The 23,939-nt window shown below is 41.3% G+C and overlaps 1 protein-coding gene across 1 annotated transcript; it reads right to left on the bottom strand.

The window, feature by feature from the left end:
* Window positions 1–21,224: 21,224 nt before the first annotated feature.
* On the bottom strand, window positions 21,225–22,897 carry LOC149190895 (aspartyl protease AED3-like). Its single transcript, XM_089413462.1, has one exon. It carries the CDS (start codon window positions 22,855–22,857, stop codon window positions 21,499–21,501), a length of 1,359 nt encoding a protein of 452 aa, XP_089269588.1. The 5' UTR covers window positions 22,858–22,897; the 3' UTR covers window positions 21,225–21,498.
* Between the last annotated feature and the right edge of the window lie 1,042 nt (window positions 22,898–23,939).

Here is a 23,939-nt window from a genome sequence, read left to right as displayed (position 1 = left end):
GCCTATTCTTTCAAAAAAGGAAAGGATAGGGTGGACTCCCCCATGTCTGTTTATTGGCTGCTGACCCATGATTCTGTCTGCTCCAATATTGATGCTTGCACCTCCCTTGGGGATTTTTGAAGTATTTTGAGCAATTAGTGGAATTTCTCTCTTGCATAATTTCCAAATTTTGGAGGATTCTCTATTGGGAATATCTCGATCAAGAATCTGATATCTAGGAAAATTGAGGTATTTAATTTCCAGAACTTTTTTCCACCATGTTGGGAGTCCAATAATGAGTCTCCAGACAATTTTACCTCCAAAAGCTAAATTGAGAAATTTAGGAGATCCAATTCCAATACCTCCTCGGTCTTGGGGCTGGATCACCTACTTCCAATTAATCAAGTTGAATTTATTTTTATCATTTTCCCCCCCACCATAGGAATTGGCGAAGGATGATTTCCATTTTGTTGTGGAAGGAGGCCGGAGCTTGAAGAAGAGAAAAATGATATTGGGGGAGAGAAGATATACCTGACTTAAGAAGATTGAGGTGACCATCTAGGTTGAGCCAAATAGATACCCACTGCTGCACTTTTCTTTTCATTTTGTTGACTACTGTGTCCCAGACTTCTGCTCTCAAAGGTCCAGCACTTACAGGCATGCCCAAGTAAGAGAAGTGAGTCCAATCATATTTGCATGTGACTCCAAAGATGATGGCGATATTGTGAAGCACTTGTACTATTGTGTTCCAGCCATATATGCAACTTTTCAAATTATTTACCATTCCGCCAGAGTAGCTCATGTATTTGTCAAGGAGAGATTTGAAGCGCTTGGCTATTGTGGTGGAGGCTCCTCCAATTAGCAGGGTATCATCGGAAAATTGTGAATGATTTATGTTCTTGACCCCATCCCCAAATTTTATTCCTGTGATTAAGCCAACCCTCTGGCTGAAGTCCAATGCTCTGTTGAAGGATTAAGCTATTAGAATGAAGAGATAAGGTGAGAGGGGGCAACCTTGTCAGAGGCCTCTGGAGGATTGGAAAGATTCTCCAAGTCCGCCATTTACAAGAGGGGAGATCCACGGCCCCGAAATGCAGGCTCAAATGAGGTTGAGAAAGTGGTCATCAAATCCCATCTTCTTCAAAGCTACCAAGAGGAAGGAATTTCTCACTCTGTCAAATGCATTGGCCAGATCAAGCTTGAGGATAAACACTTTCTCATTTCTGGTTTGACTCGAATGGATGGCTTCTTGCAAAAGTAAAATGGAATCAGTTATTTGTTTGTTGGCTAAGAATCCCCCTTGATTTTCAGAAATGAGAGAAGGGAGCAAAGGCTTTAGGCGGGTAGCAATGGTTTTTGTCAATATTTTATAGGAGGAGTTACAAAGTGATATGGGCTTGAAACGAGCAAAGGAAGATGGTCTGTTTTCTTTGGGGATGAGTGATAGATGAGTAGCATTGGTATATCCTCCTATTTTTCCTTTTCGTTGGATCCAATTGAGCATTTTTTTCAAGTCCTTTTTAATAATTCCCCAGAATGCTCGATAAAAGCATATGGGAAAACCATCTGGTCCCGTGGCTTTATCAGGTTGAAGAGTCTAGATTGATCTCCTGATTTCCTCCTCATCTATCTCCTTACTTAAAATTTCATTCATTTCCCTGTGTATCCCTATTGGGAGATTCCGCAATAAATCTGTATAATCCTCTGCTTCCTTTGTTTCAATTAGCAGGTCCTGATAGTGATCTGTAGTAGCTCTTCGAATGGCTTCCTGAGTGCTTTGTCTATCACCTTTTGCATCTAGGATGGAGATAACATTATTCCTTATCTTTCTGGCTATCGTTTTCTTGTGAAAAAAAACTAAGTTCTTGTCAACCCCTTGCAACCATAATTGTCTCGACTTGAGCCTCCATTTTGTTTCCTCTTCTCTGTTAACTCGGTATAGTTGTAAGTAGAGTTCATTTTCCTGTTGTTTGTTCTCTTGGGAAAGGCCATTATCCTCTATTTCTCTTTGGATACTCCATATTGTTCTTAATTTCTTTTTTTACCTTCTCTGGTTCTTGATACTTTGTTTTAGCCCATTTTTTGATGGCTTGTTTTGTTTTCCGTAGTTTTGTTTCCCAAATGAAACCAAGAGAGCCTTCCACGTGTTGACTCCAAGAGTTGTAAACAATTCCTGCAACTGCTAGTATATCATTCCAGAGAGAACTGTATTTGAATGGAATGGGCCCAAGTGGCCTATGATTTTCCAGTGTTAGAGTTATTGGGAAGTGGTCTGAGGCAATGACATTAGAATGTTAGCATATCCGACGGAGAAAGCAGAGAGAAGTGTAATATTGATGAGAATTCTATCCAACCACTCCATGATGTTACCAACACCCATCCTGCAGTTGTTCCAGGTGTATCTACGGTTTTTGGGAGGGACATCCATAAGATCATGCTCCTGCATGATATTTTCGAACTGTATTCTATATGGATCAGGCGTAAAACTTCCTCCCCTTTTCTCATTGGAATGGAGGATTAAATTAAAGTCACCTCCTAGAATAATGTTAGTGTTCTCTTCTGCATCCAGACTATCTTTGAGATCATGCCAACAACTATCCTTATCTCTGCAGTGATTCAACACATAGATATTGTAGATGATAATGGCTTGTTGATCTGCATTATTTTCCAAAGTTGTTTTGATCCATTGTTGATTTATTGTTTCCAAAATACAGTTCCATATACCTTGATTCCAAATTCTTGTTATTCCTCCTAAGGCTCCTCTTGCCTCACTAATGCTTCCTCTATACTATCTCTTCTGCTCAATGACTTTATTCATTTCCTTGTGGTTTTGTTTTGTTTCTTGTAACATAATAATTCCTGGCTTCTCAGAAATGATAAGATCCCTTAGGGCTGCTATCTTAGAGGGGTGCCCAAGTCCCCTGATGTTCCAAGATAATATTTTCATCATTGGATATGCGGTATGCGGGGAGGTGCTCCCCCCCCTTGGTCCTTGTTGATTGCTTTTTTGTCATGCTGCCCCAGGATATAATTTTCTATGGGTGTCTGTGTTCCCATTGCTATGTCCTTTTGTGCATTCTCATCCCTGTGCTGCTTAGCAGATTTCCTGCCTGGGCCAAGTTTCTTCGAGGGTTCACTAGAACCCCCGTGATCTTTAGATGAGATTCTAGTGATTCTATTGAGGGGAGGGTCAAGAAGAGGCTGAGAGGAAATAGTAAGAGGCAATGAGGATTCGATAGTGTCTTGGCGTTGGCTTTCAGGGAGAGGGGGATCCTGGGGATCAGGAGGAGAGTGGGGGGATGAGGGGTCTTCTTCCTCCAAAGATTCGAAGGGGTTTGATGTAAAGGGTAATGGCTGAGTCAAGATGGGAGGGGGGGAGAAGGATGCAGCTTCGATTTCTGGCGGAGGCTTTGGTTTTGGACCAGACTATTTGGGCTTTGCTTTCTTTTATTTTACTTGTTCCCATGTGACTTCATTGGCTTCCGCATTTTCATTCATTTCATTTTCTTTTAGTTTACTACACCTATTAGCAAAATGACAAAATTCATGGCATACCTTACATTTAAACGAGATGTTCGTAGTCCAGCTCTTGAATATGGGTCCATTGGTCCACTTCGATCTTGATTGCTTCCGGAAGGCCCTTTCCTAAGTCAACTTCAACACAGATCCTTGCACATGCATGCATGTTGTCCTTTGGTTCACATCTGTCGATGTATTTTCCGACAGTGTTCCAAATGGCTTTGACGGATTCATATCCCCAGCAATGAAGAGGCAGATGGGGCAAGTGAACCCAAACCGGGACTGCACTAGGTATATCCATTTCTGGGTCAAAGTCAAGGGACCATCTATTCAGATAGAGACCTCTCGAATCCATGAAGTAGGGACCATTTCTGAAGATGAGATTCTAGTCTTCTTTGGTTTCAAAGAGGAATGTGTAGTAACCCCTTCCACAGAATCTTATTGCGATTTTTCCTTGGATGTTTGCATTCTAGTTGCACTCCACCCATTTCTATACAGCTATAGGAGAGGGCCATAGGCTAGTAAATTTTCCAACCAGACCTCTCTGTGCTAGAGAGATCGCTGCCTTCCTTGGGAGATTAGGGGGAAGGGAGCTTTCTGGGATGTCAGCCAGTTTCTTGACAAACTTTGAAGCTGTGGGTTTGTTTCCAATGGTAGCATTTTCAGAAATGAGAGAGGTGAAGATCTCAGCCTGGTCTTCATTGTCTTTCATCTGGGAGGGGTCGATCCTAGCCATGGAAAGGCCAGAAGGGAGCTAGTCGCAGCACTAGCCAGAGGAGGAGGGCAGAGCCCGATTGCAGGGGTGCCGAGGAGGAAGATTGGAGGCCCAAAAATAGGGGCTTCTAAGCAGGAGGCCTGCGGAGGGCCGCAGGAGGCAAGTTTGCAGGGGCACGGGAGCTTTGGTTCAAAATCTCATGCGCAATCAAAAGGTCGACATTGGAGCTTGTACATTTTGCGCCTTCTGGTGGTGTGAAATTTCTCCATGTCTCTGTTATTAGGTTATGAAAATCGGGGTGATTCAGCGAAAAGGCTTCAAAGCGAAAGGGCCTGCAAACATTGTCTCCCGGTCTTTGCCAGTGAAGCCTAATAGGCCAATGGTCCGAGCCAGAGAATGGTAATATAGAGGCCAAGAGATCCCCGCCAATATGTATTACATTATCAGAGATTAGGAATCTGTCTAACCAAGATGCAGTTTGGTGGGCATCTGCACGCTTTTTGTTCCAAGTATAAACTACATTGTTGAATTCCATATCTATAAGCCTATTGTTATGAATGTAGTTTTTGAAGTGCGTGCTTTCACAGTCCAGCTTGATCCGTCCTCCTCTTTTTTCCTCTAATCTTGTAATCATGTTGAAGTCCCTTCCTGTAATCCAAATTGGGTGGGATCTTTCTGAGTTGATCTGAGTTAGGTTGTTCAGTGTGTCTACTTTGTTTGTTGCCTCCGGGGGGGAGTAGACATTAGTTAAATGTCCATGAACATTTGTCCCTGTTAAATGAAACTTGGCTTGAATAAAGTGCTTACTGGCATGTATGTTGGTAAGTGTTATAGCTCTATCATCCCAAATGATGGCTAGCCCTCCTGAGGCTCCCATGGCTTCCACCGCCACTTCTTTGCTTCCTGGCCACGCTTTGGCAAGGATCTGATCCAACGTTGTCGAATTACACTTGGTCTCCTGTAAGAAGAGAATTTGAGGCTTTTCCTTTTGTAGCATGTTCTTTATTAATCATCCCTTCCTCTAGCTATTGAGCCCTATGATGTTCCATGAGATGAGCTTCATGATTCACGATTGGGAAGGGGATTATAGTATTTGGTGAGCTTGGAGTATCTTCCAGATTCCACCAGCATCTCCCCTATGCAGATGGTTCTCTGAAGATTGGTTTTTGGTCCTTGTTTCTTGTTGTCTTTGAAGATATTTCTTCCATCCCAATGACTACCAGTTTGGATGCCTAATGATATTTGCTTCTGTGCTCTTGAGAGAATTACTTCTAAGTTCTCTAGCTGTCGCTTAGGAATCTTGTCATATTCCTTTTTCCTACAAGCCTGTTCAAGTCCCAGTATATCTAGATCTCTGATGTCGAAGCTCTCCGGTTCCTCTTCCATGTGCTGTACTATTTCTTGCTCTGCCTTTGTATCATCTACAATCATGAGCTGCATTTGAGTGCTATCTACCTCCATATCTTGAGCAGTACTTTTCTACATTTTACTGGGAGAGGGCGTTTTGGTGTTCGCAGGTTGCTTAGAAGTGAGGGCTTTCTTTGAGCTTGATGGAGTACAATGGGTGGAAGTCTTAGGAATGGCTTTTGGTTGTTTCTGATTATCTAAAATATGAACCTTTGGCTGGAGCAGGATTTCAAAGATGTTTCTTGTTGAAGGCAAGGAGGTGCCGGTGACAAGTTTTTTGACTGAGGTAGAGGGCTTTTTATGAGTCTTTTTGATTTTGGGAACTTTTGTGAACCCATCCGAGTCGAATTTGTCCATTGAAGGGGTGGTCGTGGATTTCATATTGGAGGAATAGTCTCGGAATAAATGGCCCAGGGCATGGAATTTTCTATAGCAGAATGGTAAATGCTCGTAATCTATTGTTTGTAACCATTCATAATCATCATGGTAGAGGCTTACCGTGTCTAGGAGAGGTTTGCTGCGGTGCATGTATACACAGATCTGCGCATAGGAGGTCTATCGCTTTAGCTTTGTCTCCTCTGCCACTTTGATGAATTCGCCTAAACCATTCCCAATGTCTCGCAAAGAGTCTTCATCCCAATACTCCATAGGGAGAGAATAAAGGAACAACCAAACCGGGGCCCAGATTAGATCTTCTTTGTCTAGGTTAAAGAGCTCGATCCATCCTCTTAGGTATGGCCCTGCTGCGTTGAAGAAATATGGTCCTCCATCCAATACCCTGTTTCGGCCCTCCAAAAAATTGAAAATGGTGGTAAAGAAGCCCTTAGGCCCTAACTGCAGTGTTATATGCCCTTTTGGCTTCCATTTGACTGCGATCCAGCCGTGCAAAGCTTTCTCCATTGGCCAAAGGCCTATGAAGTTTCCTATCAAAGCATGATCCCTCACAAATGTTGGGTTGTGTTATATTCTTTCCACGACTAACCCACGTAGTGAACCAGGGGGTTAGAGGGGGGGCGGAGCCCCCCCTTCATTATGTCGATTGCGCAGTGGGGGGGTCACAGGGGGGCAGGTAGCCCCCCTCTATGGGGTGCAGGGCAGCGCCCCGGGAAAATTTTTTTTGGACCCTATATTAGGTTGGGCAAACCTACCTATGGTTTTCGATCCATGGTTTTGGACGCGATGGTTTTCGGTCCATGGTATTGGACGCTTCAACATGTATAAATATGTATTGTAACATTGAATGGAATATAATGAAAAATCAAGCTGGTAGCCCGGTTTTGGGATCCAGGGGAAAATCTCTGTGTATATGTGTTTTATGTGTTATTCTCTCGCATTGTTTATTTTTCTGTGATTTAGAATTTGTATGCAGGTAATTTCTGTACAGGGTTAAAACCTACATTTGGTATCAGAGATGTTTTGGCTTCAAGGGGACGCCTTTGTTGCTGAGGGGTTTCGCTCGGGCCTGTGGTAGACCCTTTTCAGTGGGAGATCTGCGGGATCGATTCTGGTGGTGAAAGAAGATGGCGAGCAGCGGAAAGATAGGGATCGAGAAGTTCGATGGTCAGAGTTTTGAGTTGTGGAAACTCAAGATGGAGGATCTGTTGGTGGATAAAGATCAGTGGATCGCGGTAGATCCAGGTACTAAACCAACGGGAGTGATCGATGAAGAATGGAAGAAGTTGGATCGGAAGGCAAAGAGCACAATACGATTGTGTGTCTCATATTCAGTATTGCTAAATGTATCAGGGGAAGCTACGGTGAAGGCTTTGTGGGACAAGTTAGGGACTTTGTACAAATCTAAGTCTCTGGTGAATAAACTGTTCCTGCGGAAAAAGCTGTATAACCTGAGGATGAAAGATGGAGACTCGGTGATAGAGCATCTGAATGCATTTAATACTGTGGTAAGTTAGTTAGCGTCTGTTGATATTAAAATTTCAGATGAAGATAAGTGCATTAGTTTGTTGTGTTCTCTACCAGATTCATGGGATAGTCTGGTTATTGCAATAGGTAGCAATGCAACTGCTTTACAGTTTGATGAAATAGTCTCAGCCTTGCTGACGGAGGAGATGAGACGAAAAAATATGGAGAGTCAGAATGGTGATGCCTTGTCTATACGAGGATGGTCCTAGAATAGAAACAAAAATAATTCATCGAGTGGGAGATCTAAATCTCCAGGAAAACCTGTAAAGGTGGTGTGCTGGAAATGCGGAAAGGAAGGGCACTTCAAAAGGGACTGTAAATCTAAAGCTCCTAATAAAGGAAAGGGATCTGATGACGCTCCTTCTGCAGAAGCGAAAACCACCTCAGATGAAGGTGGGGATGTGTACTTGGCTTCTTCAAGTACACATGTAGATCATGAGGCATGGTTGATTGACTCAGGTGCATCCTTTCACTTCACTCCCCATAGAGAGTGGTTCTGCGAGTATCAGAAATACGATGGTGGTGATGTATCCTTAGGAGATGATAGGAAGGCTAGAATCATTGGTTGCAGAAAAGTAAAGTTGAAGTTGCAAGGTGGAAGGGTTAGAACACTTCCGAGTGTTCTGCATATTCCTGCATTGGCCAAAAATCTGATTTCTATAAGCAAGTTGGATGATGCAGGTGTAAAAACAGTGTTCGAGAAGGATACCTATAAGATGGTTTGGGGAGCACTGGTATTAATGCGGGGAGTTCGGACTGGAACTCTGTACAAGCTGCAAGGTAGCACTATTGTTGATGGGTGCAATAGTTCTGTGGTTCCTGAAAGTGGAGCTAAAAATCTAGTGGTCTCTGGAGAGAAGACCATGCTATGGCATCAAAGGCTTGGACATATTGGAGAGAAGGGCCTTCGAATACTTCATGGTAAAGGTATGGTAGAAGGTATGAGCAATAGCTCTCTGGATTTTGATTTCTGTGAAAATTGTGTATATGGGAAGCAGAATCGGGTGAGTTTCCCCTCTGGTGCTAAGAGGGTGAAACAGATATTAGAGCTTGTGCACAGTGATGTGTTTGGACCTGTGAAAGTTCCATCACTGGGTAAGTCTGTGTACTATGTATCATTTATAGATGACTTCTCAAGGAATACATGGATATATTTCCTTAAGAAGAAATCTGAAGTCTTTGACAGGTTTAAAGAATTTAAGGCTCTGGTGGAAAATCAGATAGAGAAGAAGATAAAGGTGTTGAGGACAGATAATGGTGGAGAGTTTTGCAGAAAGGAATTTTAAGAATTCTATAAGAAGTGTGGTATAGCACAGCAGAAGACTACTCCATATACACCTCAGCAAAATGGAGTCGCAGAAAGAATGAACAAGACGTTGATGGAAAGGGAAAGAAGCATGCTCAGTGGTGCTGGGTTAGGACAGGAATTCTGGGCAGAGGCAGTGGATACTTCATGTTACTTGGTCAACAGGTCACCTTCATCAGTGTTGGAGGATAAGACTCCACAAGAAGTATGGACTGGTAAGAAACCCTCTCTTTCACATCTAAGGGTATTTGGATGTGATGCATATGTACATGTTCCAAAGGAGAAATGAATGAAGTTGGATAGTAAATCTGAAAAGTGCATCGTTATTGGGTATAAGGATGGTTTAAAAGCTTATAAGCTTTGGAACCCAGTCACATGGAAGGTTGTGTACAGCCGAGATGTGGTGTTCAGAGAGGTAAAAGATGTTATTAAACATGAAGTCCAACCAAAGGAACCTGAGAAGATAGAGTTTGAGCTAAAGGAGGAAGAATCAGACTCTGTAGCAGAGGAGGAATCAGAAGATGAAGAGCCACAAACTCTGGTTGTGAGAAGATTAGTTCGAGAAAGAAGGCAGCCAGAAAGGTATAGTCCTTCTGCTTTCTGTTCAAATTTTGCTTTGTCTGTTACTGATGATGATCCCAGAACTGTGAAGGAAGCAGTAGATTTAGAGGATGGAAAACTCTGGAAAGAGGCCATGGTTGATGAAATGGCATCTTTGCACAAAAATGAGGCTTAGGATCTGGTGGAGTTGTCGGCTAGAAGGAAACCCATTGGCATCAAATGGGTGTTTAAAATGAAGACAAATGTAGAAGGGAAGGTGGAGAAATACAAAGCTCGGTTGGTAGCAAAAGGATATTCCCAAGTGCCGAGAATTGATTTTGGTGATATTTTTTCTCCTGTTGCCAAGGTAACTTCTATTAGATTACTTTTATCTGTTGTTGCTGCTTTTGATTTTGAGGTAGAATAGATGGATGTGAAGACAACATTTCTTCACGGGGATTTGGAAGAGGAAATCTATATGAAGCAACCTGAAGGCTTTGCGGTGAAGGGTAAGAAAGAACTAGTATGCAAGTTAAAGAAGTCTCTGTATGGGTTAAAACAATCACCAAGGATGTGGTATCAGAAATTTGATACATTTATACAGGGACTTGGCTTCACCAGAAGCAAAGCAGATCACTGTGTGTATTTTAAATTAATTGGTGACCGTGTTATTTATCTGGTCTTGTATGTGGATGATATGTTGCTGGTTGGAAATGAAAAAGAAATTATCCAGGATTTGAATACCCAATTGTCCTCCAAATTCGACATGAAAGATCTTGGTGCTGCAAACTATATTTTGGGCATGGAAATTAAAAGAGATCGGGCAAAGAGGAAGCTCTGGTTAAACCAGAGGAAGTATGTCGAGACAATACTGCAGAAGTTTAATATGCGGGATAGTAAACTGGTGAAGGTTCCTATTCCTATAGGTGTGAGGTTATCTGCTGAACAGTGTCCCAAGACACAAGAAGAGGAAGAGGACATGTACCGTGTTCCATATGCAAGTGCAGTCGATAGCCTGATGTATGCAATGGTCTGTACTAGACCAGACATTGCACATGTAGTGGGAGTATTGAGCAGGTTTTTGTCAAAACCAGGGAAGGAACACTGGACAGCAGTGAAGCGGGTTTTCAGGTATTTGCGTGGCACTCATGATTATGGTTTGTGCTACCAAGGAAGACCAGGATTGGACAAAGTGTTGGATATTCGTGGCTTTGTTGATGCAGACTGGGCTGGAGATCTGGATCAAAGAAGATCTACAAGTGGGTACGTGTTTAACCTATTTGGAGGTGCAGTCAGTTGAATGAGTAAGAAACAATCTGTAGTGGCACTATCAACTTTAGAGGCAGAATACATGGCAGCCACTCATGCAAGCAAGGAAGCAGTTTGGTTGTAGAGATTGCGTTCAAGTATGGGGCTAGTACAGGGAGCTATAAGAATAGACTGTGACAGCCAAAGTGCAATTTTTTTGGTAAAGAACCCTGCTTATCATTCAAAGACAAAGCACATTGATGTTCAGTATCACTTTGTGAGGGATATGATAGAAGACAAAAAGGTGTTGCTGGTAAAGGTGGACACTCTGAAGAATACTGCAGATGCATTGACAAAATCTGTGAGCTCTGAGAAGTTCTCTTGGTGTAGAGAAACAATGTGCATTTCAGGGCTGGAAAAATGACTAAGCTCTCCTGTGGCCCCGTGTGGAAAGAAAACAACAAGTGGGAGATTGTTGGGTTGTGTTATATTCTTTCCACGACTAACCCACGTAGTGAACCGGGGGGTTAGAGGGGGGGTGGAGCCCCCCCTTCATTGTGCCAATTGCGCAGCGGGGGGGCGGCAGCCCCCCCTTCGTTGCGCTGATTGCGCACCGGGGGGGCGGCAGCCCCCCCTGTCCAGGGGGTTTGAGGGGGGTGGGTAGCCCCCCTCTATGGGGTCCGGGGTAGCGCCCTAGGAAATTTTTGTTTGGACCCTATATTAGGTTGGGCGAACCTACCTATGGTTTTCGGTCCATGGTTTTGGACGCGATGGTTTTCGGTCCATGGTATTGGATGCTTCGACATGTATAAATATGTATTGTAACATTGAAAGGAATATAATGAAAAATCAAGCTGGTAGTCCCGGTTTTGGGATCCAGGGAAAAATCTCTGTGTATATGTGTTTTATGTGTTATGCTCTCGCATTGTTTATTTTTCTGTGATTTAGAATTCGTATGCAGGTAATTTCTGTACGAGGTTAAAACCTACAACAAACTAGATCTGAGTGTTGATGCGCTGACTTGGGAGCTCGATTTTGGGTCTGTCAACTGCTACCGGCTTGCAGGTGTTTGACATCACTCGTGGTTCTTCATTTGTGTTGTTATTCATTGGCGTATTTTCATTCTCTGTTGCTGTATCTTCTGATGGTCCATCCTGACATTTTCAGTCTGTCATAGGCTGTTTTCCGTATCAGCAGGGTGAGGCATCATGTCCTCCCCCTGAGGAGATTCCATTGCGCGATAGTTGTTCCTTATTGTGCTGTAGATGCCTTATGGCTGAAGGTTAATGGCAGAACGATGCAGTCTGTGAAGGTCTGCCAGTTGCAGAGCAGTGCCAAACCGTAAGCGCTCCGCTCTCCATTTTCTTTTTTTTTGACATAAATGGTTAGTTTTTATTTAAAATTTGGCAAATTCGCTGTCGAGGACTTTAACACTGAAACCTTGTATTTCCTTGTTACAATCGGTGGGGAAAGAATATTTTCCTTTTGAATAGTCCACTGAATGAGTTACACTGTGAATGCATATAGAGGCTTGAAAAAGAACTTGATTTGGTTTCAGAATGGTGCCTTGAAATTCCACTTCTTTTTCTTTCCGTGACGTAGCTCTACTTCCTAGCTTGCAGAGAGGAGATCCAATGCATCAGAGTGTGGGATCATCCCAAGAATCACTGCGTTTTCTTTTTGAAATGTCTGGCAGAGTGTTATATAGTGTTCAAAAATGCCAAGAGTGGTAAATTGGCCTTGAAGAGGCCCTCGTGAACTCCCCAGAACCTACCCAGACGCAGCAGTGAGTTCCAATGATGAACAGAGATCGAAATTGCCATGGTTTTGTTCTGAATTTTCCCTTGTGGATGATTCCACGTTTCCTAATAGTAGCCAGCTGAAAATGGTTCAGTCTCGAAGTCTGGAGAATCTGAATCAGCGAAATTCTCAAAGGAACAGAGGCCCAGAAAACTCCAAAATAAAGGAATGCTACAGTCTGATTCAACATCATTTACTAACAGAGATCTCCTGCTCCTGAGAGAGCCTAGGTTGGCTGCCAAGTCCGCTTGTGAGTTTAACTTCCTCAGAACATGATAGAAGGAGATTTTGTGGAACTTGGGTAACAGTAGTCTGATATTTTTGAGGATGGGGGCTAACTACACCTAAGAAGGGATCTTTTGAGAGTTCATAACCTATATAATTAGTCTGGAGTCTCCAAAGACTGAGATGGAGAGGAGATTCCTCTTGATAGCCAGATTTAGACCCTGCCACAAAGCAAGAGCCTCTGCTCTGTTGTTTGTTTCATGCCCCAGACCCCAAGCAAAGTGCAGCTCAGTTGAGCCACCTAGGCTTAAGATAACTCCCCTACCACCCGCCTTTCCTGGGTTACCTTTAGAGGCCCCATCGAAGAATAGGCAGTGATCATCCAAAGTAGATCTCCATTTGATGAATTCCTGTTCTTCCAGACAAATTTCCCAATGACAAGGGGCTTTAGCAGGAGGAATGGATCTATTCTGATGATTTGGAACAAGATATTTTAACCATTGATCTTCCTCACTATCCATAATCATGCCATTTCTTATCGTGGGTTTGGTATCTAAGGCCTCCCCCAATAGAGCTTTGATCTTAGTGATAATTCTGACCGAGTTACAACTCTCCTCCCTAAATATTCTGTTGTTCCTCTCCAACCACAGTTTCCAGCATGTGAATTTGGGGATCCACATCCAGCCAGTATTGAGAAGGATTTTTTTGGAGAGACTGAACGGGGATAACTTGGCCCAGTTTCTTAGCAGGTCCTGAATATTTCCTGGAAGCTCTAGTTTGTCAGGTCCTAACATCAGGACACCCTTCCAAACTTCTTGAGAAAAGGGGCACATTAAGAAAAAGTGGTTAGCCATTTCTTCATCCGATGCACAAAGAGGGCACCTAGAGGGACCTTCCATTCCATGCTTCCTCAGGTTATCTCTAGTGAGGATACTTTTATGCACCAGAGTCCAGCAAAAGAAGTCAATTTTGGGGAGAGCAGGAAAAAGACCAAATAAATTTCCATTGAGTTGGCTCTGGGGGGATGCTAGGGACAACCATCATACTTTTGTAACCTTCTGCTATTGAGTAAGAGCCTGAAAGAGAACCCCACCCTCTTTTGTCCTTAGAAGAGGCCTTTAAGGGAGATTTTCCTTGGAGCAAGTCTAACAATAAATTGGCTTCACCATCCAGCCAATGAGGGACCTCCCCCAAATTCCAACAATCCCATAGACTTTCTGCATCATTTGTCCAATTGGAAATGTCCCAAAGGGTTTCCAGATTGCTAGCCTGAAGCCAAGCTCTGATATTTTCCAGTTTTGCCATCTGATTCAAGGGCTCATCTCCAAGAATTGAATCATCCCAAATTTTTATTTTTTTCCCATTACCTGGGATCCAATAAAGCTTATGACTGAAAAGTTTCAAAGCTATGAGACAGAGTTTGAAAACTGGTGATCCTTTGGAAATTCTAGGAGGCTGGTCCAAGCACCTCAAACGCTGCCCATGAAAATATTTTTTCCACAGAACTCTCTTGCTCCAACTAGGATTCCCAAAAACAATGTTCCAAAGGAGATTGGAGCCCAGAACAAGATTTTGGGCTGCCAGATCCCGCATTTGGAGACCTCCCAAGAATGGCTTCTTAATAGTGTCCCAATTAACTAAATGGAGCCTTCTTTCATTATTTTTCCCTCCCTCCCACAGAAATCTTCTCAGGAGACCATCCACATTACTAATAAAGGTTTTAGGGGCTAGTAGACTGGAGTTCTGATAAACTGGGAGACTTATGAGAACATATTTCATAAGGATTACCTTCCCAGCATTATCCAACCATGAGGCTCCCCAAGCTTGTATTCTGAGTTTTAGCTTGTCTAGCATGGGCATCCAATGAGCTACCTTAGGATTTGATTTGAAGATTGGGATCCCAAGATACTTAAATGACTCCTAGGTCAGGGTTCTTTCCATTTCCAATAGCCTTGCTATGTCTATCAAATCTTTGATCGAGCAATTCCAACCATAGATCGTGCTTTTTAGATAGTTAATCTTGCTGCCCGAAACCTCCCTATAAATGTCCAGCTCATTCTTCAAGGTTCTAGCAGAATTTATGCTAGCTCCTCCAAGCAATAATGTATCATCAACAAACTGGGCATGATTTATGTCTTTAACATTGTGAGCCATTCTCAGGCCTGGCAGAGTTTGGATCTGTTGACAGTAGTCTAGCTGGAAGCTAAGCACCGAAGCTTGAATGGCGTAAAGAAGCAGGGACAAAGGGAAACCTTGTCTTAGCCCCCTCGAGACCTAGAAAAATTATGTTGAATGACCATTAACCAGAGGCGCTATCCAAGGGGAGGCAATGCAGGCTTTCACCCAAGTTATGAGAACTTTTGAGAAGCCAAATTTCTCCATCACAGAAAACAAGAAATCATGTCTCACCTTGTCAAAGGCATTTGTCAAATCTAGCTTAATCACCATGCCTTTCTCTTTTCGATGATAGCTTGAATGAATTGCTTCTTGCACCAACACAATATTGTCAAGAATCTTTCTCCCTTTTATGAATCCTCCTTGGTTTTCAGAGATGATGACTAGCAAAATTTTCTTAATATGGTTGCCTATTATTTTTATAATCGACTTATAACTTGTATTACACAAAGAGGTGGGCCTGAATCTACTGAAATCGGTGGTGCCTTTGTCTTTCGGAATCAAGCCAAGGAAGGCCGAGTTGGCACTGCCTCCAATCTTCATGCAAGTCTGAGATTTACGGATCATTCTTAGAAGGTATTTTTTAATTGTAGGCCAGCAAGTTAGGTAAAACCTTGCAGTGAACCCATCAGGGCCTGGTGCTTTATCTGGATCCATGCAATCCAAAGATTCTTTAATCTCATTCATACTGATCAGAGCAGTCAGCATAATATTGTCAGAATCTTGAACACAGTGAGGAATAAGACCAATCGGATAGGCTTGAGAATCGATAGGAGGGTCTTCTGGGGCAGAGTAAAGATCTTTGAAGAAGGAGTGGGCTGCTCGCTTTATGCCTTCAGAGTCTTTAACCACAGTGTTTTGATAGTGAATTTCATTTACTATTTTGAAGTGCTTGTGTGCTTCACCTTGCTTATGGAAGTAGCTTGTATTTTTGTCTCTAGCCTGTAACCAAAGATTACTAGACTTTTGTCTCCAGAACTCTTCTTCATCCCTACTTGCTATATGGAGATCTTTTTGAAGCTCTACTTATTTTTGAAGAAGGATTTGAGTTACATCGGAATTATCCATTGTTAATTGATGGCCTGCTAAACTGCCATGCATCTCCTTTCTTTTGGCAGTGGGCATTTTCAACCTTTTAGCCCACTCCTTGAGCTCCCTTTTAAGTCTCCTCATTTTTTCTTCCCACACAAGGAAAGGGGATCCTTGAACTTTCTAGTTCCAGGCCTCGGAGACCACCTCCTGGAATCCTTCTTGATGAATCCATAGAGAACTAAATCTAAAGGGAAAGGGGCCAATATTTCCATCCAAGAAGAGCTCAAGCAGAATGGGTTTATGGTCAGAGGTGTAGTTCGGCAAAATTTTAGAGGTGGCCATTAGACCACAAGTCAAGAAGGAGGATTGGACTAGAAATCTATCCATATGAGCAGCAATGTGGCCGGGGCCTATCCTTTTTTTTGACCAGGTGAATTTCCTAGATGTGGGCTTGATATTCTCCAATTCCCAATCTAAAATGAGGTCTTCAACCCATTCTCTAGCTGGGTCCCTGACCAAAGAGCCCCCCTTTTTCTCTTCTGCAACTAGCGTAACATTCAGATCACCTGCAATAATACTATTTTCTAGGTTGTGCAAGAAAAGATAGGACTGGAGCGAGTCCCAACAAATTTTTTCTCAGATGGTAAGACCAGAGCATAAAGATTGAACATACTTACTTGGTGGCCAAATTCTTTATGGAGGAGCTTAGTAAGTAGCCAATGGGGGCAACATTCTTCATGAATCAAATCATATTTGGAGTTGTCCCAAAAGGAGGAAGTCCCTCTAGAGGCGCCTCTGGCGCTGATTGATCTCCCTTGGCCTTTATGCCAGAATGCTTTGCTTTCTTAGAGGAGTAGAAGGTCCTCCAGTTTTGTCTCCTGGATGAGAAGGATTTCGGGCGAGTACATCCTTACAATGTCTTTCAGAGCTTCTTCTTTCAACCTGCTGCCTAACACTCTGCAATTCCAAGAGACGTATTTCATTATTACTGGATTGGAAGGTTTTGGCTCCTTTTGGAGCCTAACCATGCTTGCGCCTAGATCTAGTATTCATCATTCCTTTGAGAGTTTTCTGAGAGCCTTGGAGAACATCCAGATAAGTTTGTTCCTCTCTCTATTTCTTCTTGGACTTTCGACCCCTGGCCGACTTGATAGGAGTGACTTGCGAGCTGTCTGAATCTAAGACTCCATCTTTTGAATCTCCCTCAAAATCAGAGTCCAAACTGGTGCGCTCTTCGTTTTCTTATTTTTCCCCTTGTTCATCCTCTGATGGAGGAAGAGTTGACTTTGCCTCTGCTTCTTTCACTTTCTTCGACGGGTCTTCTGGTTCCTCTTGGGTTCCAATGGCATCTGTCTTTACCCCAGAGGAGGAACCCTCTTTTGGAACTTCTTTGGCTTTTGGTTTAGGCCGGGGCTTCACCAATGGCCTTGAATTTTTCTTCTCAGTTGGTTTGGGGACTTCCTTGCCCTTTTTTATTTCTTTCCATCCTTCTTCATCCACTATGTCCCCGATTGGAGCTTTTGGGAAATTTCGTTGGAAGTGTCCATGTTCGTGACAAGTTCTACATTTGAAAAGCAATTGCTCGTAATCCAATTTTTGATAGTGATGCCATTCTTTGACTGTAAGTTTTACTGCTTCGGGTAGTCCAGCTTCCAGATCGACTTCCACACAGATTCTTGCGCAGGTATATTGGCCCTTGTTATCTTCTTTGTCAATGAAACGACCTAGGCCATTTCCAATCTTCTGCAAGGTGTGATAGCTCCAGCAATGGATCGGAAGATTGGGAAGCCAAACCCAGACTGGGACCTCTTTAGGGGTATCGATTGAGGGATCTAAGTTGGGGGTCCACTTGTTAAGATACAGACCCTAATTTCCCATAAAATACGGACCATTTCTGAAAACCAAATCTTGATCTTCTTTGGAGGTGAACTGGAAAATGAAATACCCTCTTCCGACAACATAGTAGATCACATTGTTTTCCAGCTGGGGCCTCCAGTTGTGTTGGATCCAGTCATCTGTTGTTTTTGTAGAGGGCCAGCATTCCATAAATTGTCCTACCAACCCTCTATCAGCCAGGGCTAGGGCGATTTTTATCGATTGGTCTTCTGGCAGGGCGGTCTCAGGAATTTCCTCCAGTTTTTGGATGAATTTCGGGACTTCTGGAATCAAAGGTTTCTTCCATTTCGGCGAGAGAAATCTTCTAAATGCTTCTTCTGAAGATATTTGTGGGGTGGGAGAAGGCTCCCCACCCCCAAGCGCACTCATGGCGGTGGCTACGCTCCTCTGCGATCGCAAAACCCAGACGCGGACACTATGCCAGTTGCAGCATTGGCCGGACGAGGGAGGCAGAGCCCGATTGCGGGGATGCCGGGAAGGATTGAGAGCCCAACGACAAGGGCTGCTAGGCAGAGGGCCTGCGGAGGGCCACAGGGGCCGAGGAAGCAGAGGCACGGGAGCTCCAGTTCAAAACGCGCACGTAGATCATCCTGAAACTCAGCACTGCCCTCCATTTTCATTCTAAGTGAAATATCATATTAAACATAGGTTTGATCTAAAGTGGTCATTGTATTAAATATAAAGTTTTGTCTTAAAATATTTTTGTCTCAAAATGCTTTTGTCTTAAATATAAAGTTTTGTCTTAAAATAATTTTGTCTTAAATTGTTTTTGTCTTAAAATAATTTTGTCTTAAACTATTTTTGTCTTAAATATAAAGTTTTGTCTTTAAATTTTTGTTTCAAACTACTTTTTTCTTAAATATAGAGTTTTGTCTCAAAATATTTTTGTCTTAAATTATTTTTGTCTTAAATATAAAGTTTTGCCTTAAAATATTTTTGTCTCAAACTACTTTTGTCTTAAAATATTTTTTTCTTAAACTATTTTTGTTTTAAATATAAAGTTTTGTCTTAAAATATTTTTGTCTCAACCTATTTTTGTCTTAAAGTTTATATTTAAGACAAATCAATTGATATTAATTTTTAATGTAAAATTACTAAAATAAAAAATGAGTTTTTGAGATAAAAGATTTCTTTTGTCTTAAAAAAATGTCTCAAAAGTGCCCTTGGTGTAGTAGTGATGCTAACTTTAACAAAGCTTAATCAATTTAAATTATTCCATTCCACAAAGAATGTCATCTTCCAACATGCTTATAGCTTACTTTTCCATTAAGGTAAGGGAATTTTCCATATCATAAAGGCCATAGAGGCTATGGTTAGTTTCAACCGTGTAGAACTAAATGTCTCTTAATAAACAATGAGATCAAATAAGGAAAGAGGAAACAATCAAACTGAAATCAAGAAGAAAAATATGATGGAAAATAAATATAAATGTTCTTCAATGGATACCATCGAGAAATTAATTAGAAAGAAACAAAGTGATGATCAACATCTCTCTAACTTACTTAAAAGGCATTGAAAGAGCTTAAATAAAAATTATCAATACTGGGATAAGAATTGCCGCCATGAAGTTATTTACCTCCTATTCAATTATTGAATCAATGAAACAATGGATTAATGGCTTTGAGATATTTTTCTTCTTTCATGCATATTCATATCCAAATAATAAAGAAAATTACCGAGAACCAACAAATGCTTATTCACTTGGGATTTCAACGTCCATCCCAAACCCTCATAATCTAGTATTACTCTGTCTCTAGGGTAAGGGCGTTCTCCAGAAGGTTACAACTCACAAAGGAAGACCAGGCATAAGTAAATGGTCTCCTAAATAAGCAAATTTTCAATGGCCTCTTACTATCGTGGACGAAAGAGCTAACACCATTAATGGTTACACAATGAATAATCCCAGTGACAATGGAGCATACGACAAGAAAATGGAAACAAAAGAATATCTACATTGTATATTTCGTACAAGTGCAAAGTGACATGTGGCGTTGCTACATGTCAATAATGTTAGCCCGCTGAATGTCGGTTTTGACATGTGAGACTCGTGCTCTGAGATGTGATAATACACCGATTATTCTTAGATGCGATTCACATTTTTGAATGGAGCTAACATAGGAGCACATAGTTGCAATTATATTACATCACGCACAATTTTTATCATTTTCCACTCCATTTTCCAAAATTCCGTACAACCTGAGTCATCTTAAACCCACAAAGATGGAAGGCTGGTTCTGAATCCATGTCTGTCAGAGCGAGCATTCACTCTCATTCGATTTTGCAGAGACCCAACAGAGGAGAGAATGGTGAAAAGGACCCGCGCTGACGTATTCTCTGAAGAGAGAAGAAGAAGAAGAAAATTTCCAGGGGCATTTCCATGTGCCAGCTGGGATTAGCTGTGGTTACAAGAGGCGTAGGAGCAACCTTGTATGTGATAATGCTAAGGGACCTCTGTTCATCCACCCGGGGATCGATTAGAAACGCCTTCGAAGAACCAGTTTTCAAAAACAAATGAAGGCCAGGTCTCCAAGCTGGCTAACCAGTTTTTCAAAAAATAAAATTTCAGAAACGAAAACAATAAAAACCCATGGTGAAGAAGTAGAGTAAGCGGGACGGTTTCATCGCGCTTTCCATCGGTCTATTTTCTCAGATCAACTAAGTTGCTAGTCAAATGTCAGTATTACCATTAGTTTATATATTTATAATAATCAATAAATAGAAGATTAATTGATATTTGTCAAATTGAGTTAAATTTATTTATTAGGTTCAATCTATTATTTTATTTTATAGAAGTTTTATTATTTTATTGTATAGAAGTGTTTTATATTTTATAAGGTAAGTATTTATTTTAATTATTTATTTTGGGATTAATCATATTGTTAGGATTTGGTCTATGTTTCTAACTAATTAATGGGATTCATCTTTGTCTTGAGGATGAACCACATTAGTTGTGGTTTAACCTTGTTATGAGGATGAACTACATTAATTGGTTTGAAAGGTCCACCAAATTCTAACGTTGTGATTAATGCAAAAGACTGATATCTACATTATAGATCACAAAAGCCTTAGATTTAATATTTTTTTTTTTTTTACAATTATATAAAAATATAATTTTTCACCTAATTTTTGACCATCCTTAAATATAATGGTGCATGTTTTCTCACTTTCTGAATTAAAAAATTTCACTTTCATTTATAAAATATGTCTTATTATACATCCAAATAAAATAATGTAATTATGATAAATATATTTGTGTTCCTATTACTTTCGGAATTCAAATCCAATTTGAAAATATCACATGGTACAGAGATAGTGTACATATATTTTTAAAACATTATTCATTACCCAAAAGGGCACACATAGTTGAGTTATCTGTCACTATTTAATAACACTTACATAAATCTTCTTAAAGGTAAAAAGAGTTATCATTCATTCTCAAAGTGTAAATTAGGGTTAACAGCATTAAATATAATATCGACACAAATACTTATGAATAACATTAATTTTTAGTAAAACGAGATACATTCAACTCATTTGAGGACGAAAATAGAAAAGTAGTATAAGCAGCAAACCGCAAAAGCGCTGCTGCTGCCCACTACATTTCATACGACGGCAGAAAATATTTTTCAAAAACAGCGGGGAGAAAGCACGTAGAAGTAAACGTTAGGGATGAAACATAGTATAAGGAAATGGGTGGATGAGGAATTTTTGTAGAAGAAAGGAAATGGACGTATAATCAAGCAGGTGCAGCACATTGTTCCCGAGCAAATCCGACTTGAGAATTGGGAACATCGAAAACGACACGCCAATTCCGCTGTTGAACATTTCCTATGATGGAACGAGAATCAGTGCGAGAGAAGGCCAAGCAAGAGAGCCCCGATTCGACTTTCAAAAGAACATTTTCATTCGGCAAAAGAAGGTCGACATTATTATCCAAGTGCAGTGTTATGGTGGGAATGTCGACTGAAGACGAAGAAGAAGAGAAGTCATAGCAAGTATCCAATTCGTTAATGGGTATCGGCTGCAAGTTAGGGAGCTGCCCCTGAAAAGCGTCTGTGAGAGCCGTATAAACAGAATCAACGAGATACGTAATCGCTGTTCCCGAGTGGAGGATCGTTCCTTCGCCACTACCAATATTTGTTGCCGGCACTGAGATCCTTGTATCGCCAACGCTGATTCCCATCAAGTTCACGAAATAGAACGTCGGGTTTGAGGGATCTTTTATCAATGTGGTGAATTTCAAACCAGGAGTGTTCAGGGCAGCTTCCTTCCCAAGCACAAAGGATCCCGAAGATGCAGATGAGCTGGGAAGACAGTAAGAAAACATTCCGCCAAATAATTCGCTAGTGGACGGATGATTCAACAAAGAAAGTGATCCGCCCCCCAATCCCATCAATCCCGGTTGCGTCGATGTATAGTCGCCTAGCGAATCTGCACAACCGAATGAGAAATAGGGAACATATTGATAGCCGAGGATGATAGCATCCGTAGCAAGTAAAGCGTCCGCCTCTGTGTTATCTCCACGCGAAAATTCGAATTGACATCTCAATTTTTCCCCGCAATTGCTACCAGAAATTTGCTGACATGACTGAGAATTGCAGGCCACAGCTTCATATGATGACGATGCTGCGGGGTCGAAAGTGGGAGCAGTCGACTGGCAGGTTTGGCACTGTTGGCATGGAATCAAAGCAACATCACTACCGGTATCTATGAGTGTATACATGCTTTGCTTGGGCGTGCCAAAATCGACTTGTATCATGTACTCTCCCGATCCCGACATAACAGGTACATTGGCGCTCGCCTCCTCATTCCACAAACGAGAAGTCCGTTTCAGACGATGGGCATCGGCTCTAATTTTTTCAGACGTCAAGCTTTCCCACGTCCTGTTAGGAGGACGGAACGGCGAACACTCTGAATGCATATGGATCAGGGGAAAGCTAACACTATGACTCTTATTTCCCACTTCTCTATTCAAAAATTTTTTGTTACTTCGACAGTTCAGTGCAGGAGCCATCTTAGCTGCTCCACACATAAACTCGATTGCAAGCAGCAAAATAAGAGAAGAGGCAATCGCTATAATCTTCACCTTCATCATGGTGTTCTATAAGTTAGAGGAACACCCACAAGATCCACCTCCTCTCTTGTATTTGAACTTTGAAGAGATCGGCCCCCGTGGACGTTTTATAGTGAATGCCCTGCCTTAGGGCATACGTCGGCACTTCTGTATCATCTTGACTTACTTGACTTTCAAACGGCCTTTCTGTACACTAACGTGTATCTTATAACTTTTTAATACGCTGATGCGTCTTTTACAATTTAATTATATGCGCGAAATAAAAGGCAAGAATCTTATCCAATACGTTTTGGAAAGTGGCAGGTTCGCTGGTTAATTTAAACCCCGAGTCACCGCCGTGAAAATCGCTAGAGATTTCAGGACGGTACGAGTCATCCACGAGAAAAATCTGGCGAAAATTTAGAATACTTGACTCGTGAACGAAAAAATTCTAAAAAAAATGGGACGACATGACCCAGTTACAAGAAATGTGAGGAAAAGCTGGACTCCATGGGATGAGACGCTGATTGCAATGTAGATATCTCAGATTACTCTCAATAATAGAAATATCTATTTTACAAAGAGGAATATAAAGTTTACTCTCAAAAATACCCGTTAATATTATATGTAATTTAACCATCATGAAAAAGAGAGGAACTTTCATAAAATCACTAACTTATTTACTTAGATTGAATTTTTCATATATTCAAAAATATTGAAAAAAAAAGGGACAAACTCTTTAAATAACATAGTCTATATGCTAAAATCAAATCATACTATTAAAATTTAATGATAGCTTGATCCACAACCAGTTCGTGCCCCAACGTTTATAACATTTAATACATCAGTTTTAATTAGTAATCCTCTCTTAGTCTAATTTTTATTATGAATCGTTTAAGGAACTTACTATATAAGCAAGATCGTTGACATGATAGGAATTGTTTTGGAGTTCTACTGTTAAAAATATTAAAAATTTATATTTATGTTTTAGTGTGGTTTATATTAGCAATATCGTTGACATGATAGGAATTGTTTTGGAGTTCTACTGGTAAAAATATTAAAAATTTATATTTATGTTTTAGTGAGGTTTATATTAGAATTGAGTATGAGGAATTTTGATTTTT

Source organism: Pinus tabuliformis, chromosome 3_1 (assembly GCF_031772625.1).
Source record: "Pinus tabuliformis cultivar Carrire ecotype Pingquan chromosome 3_1, CPIR1, whole genome shotgun sequence".
Lineage (NCBI taxonomy): Eukaryota > Viridiplantae > Streptophyta > Pinopsida > Pinales > Pinaceae > Pinus > Pinus tabuliformis.
The sequence above is the reverse complement of the archived record's forward strand: the minus strand, read 5'-3'. Positions and strand labels throughout refer to the sequence as shown.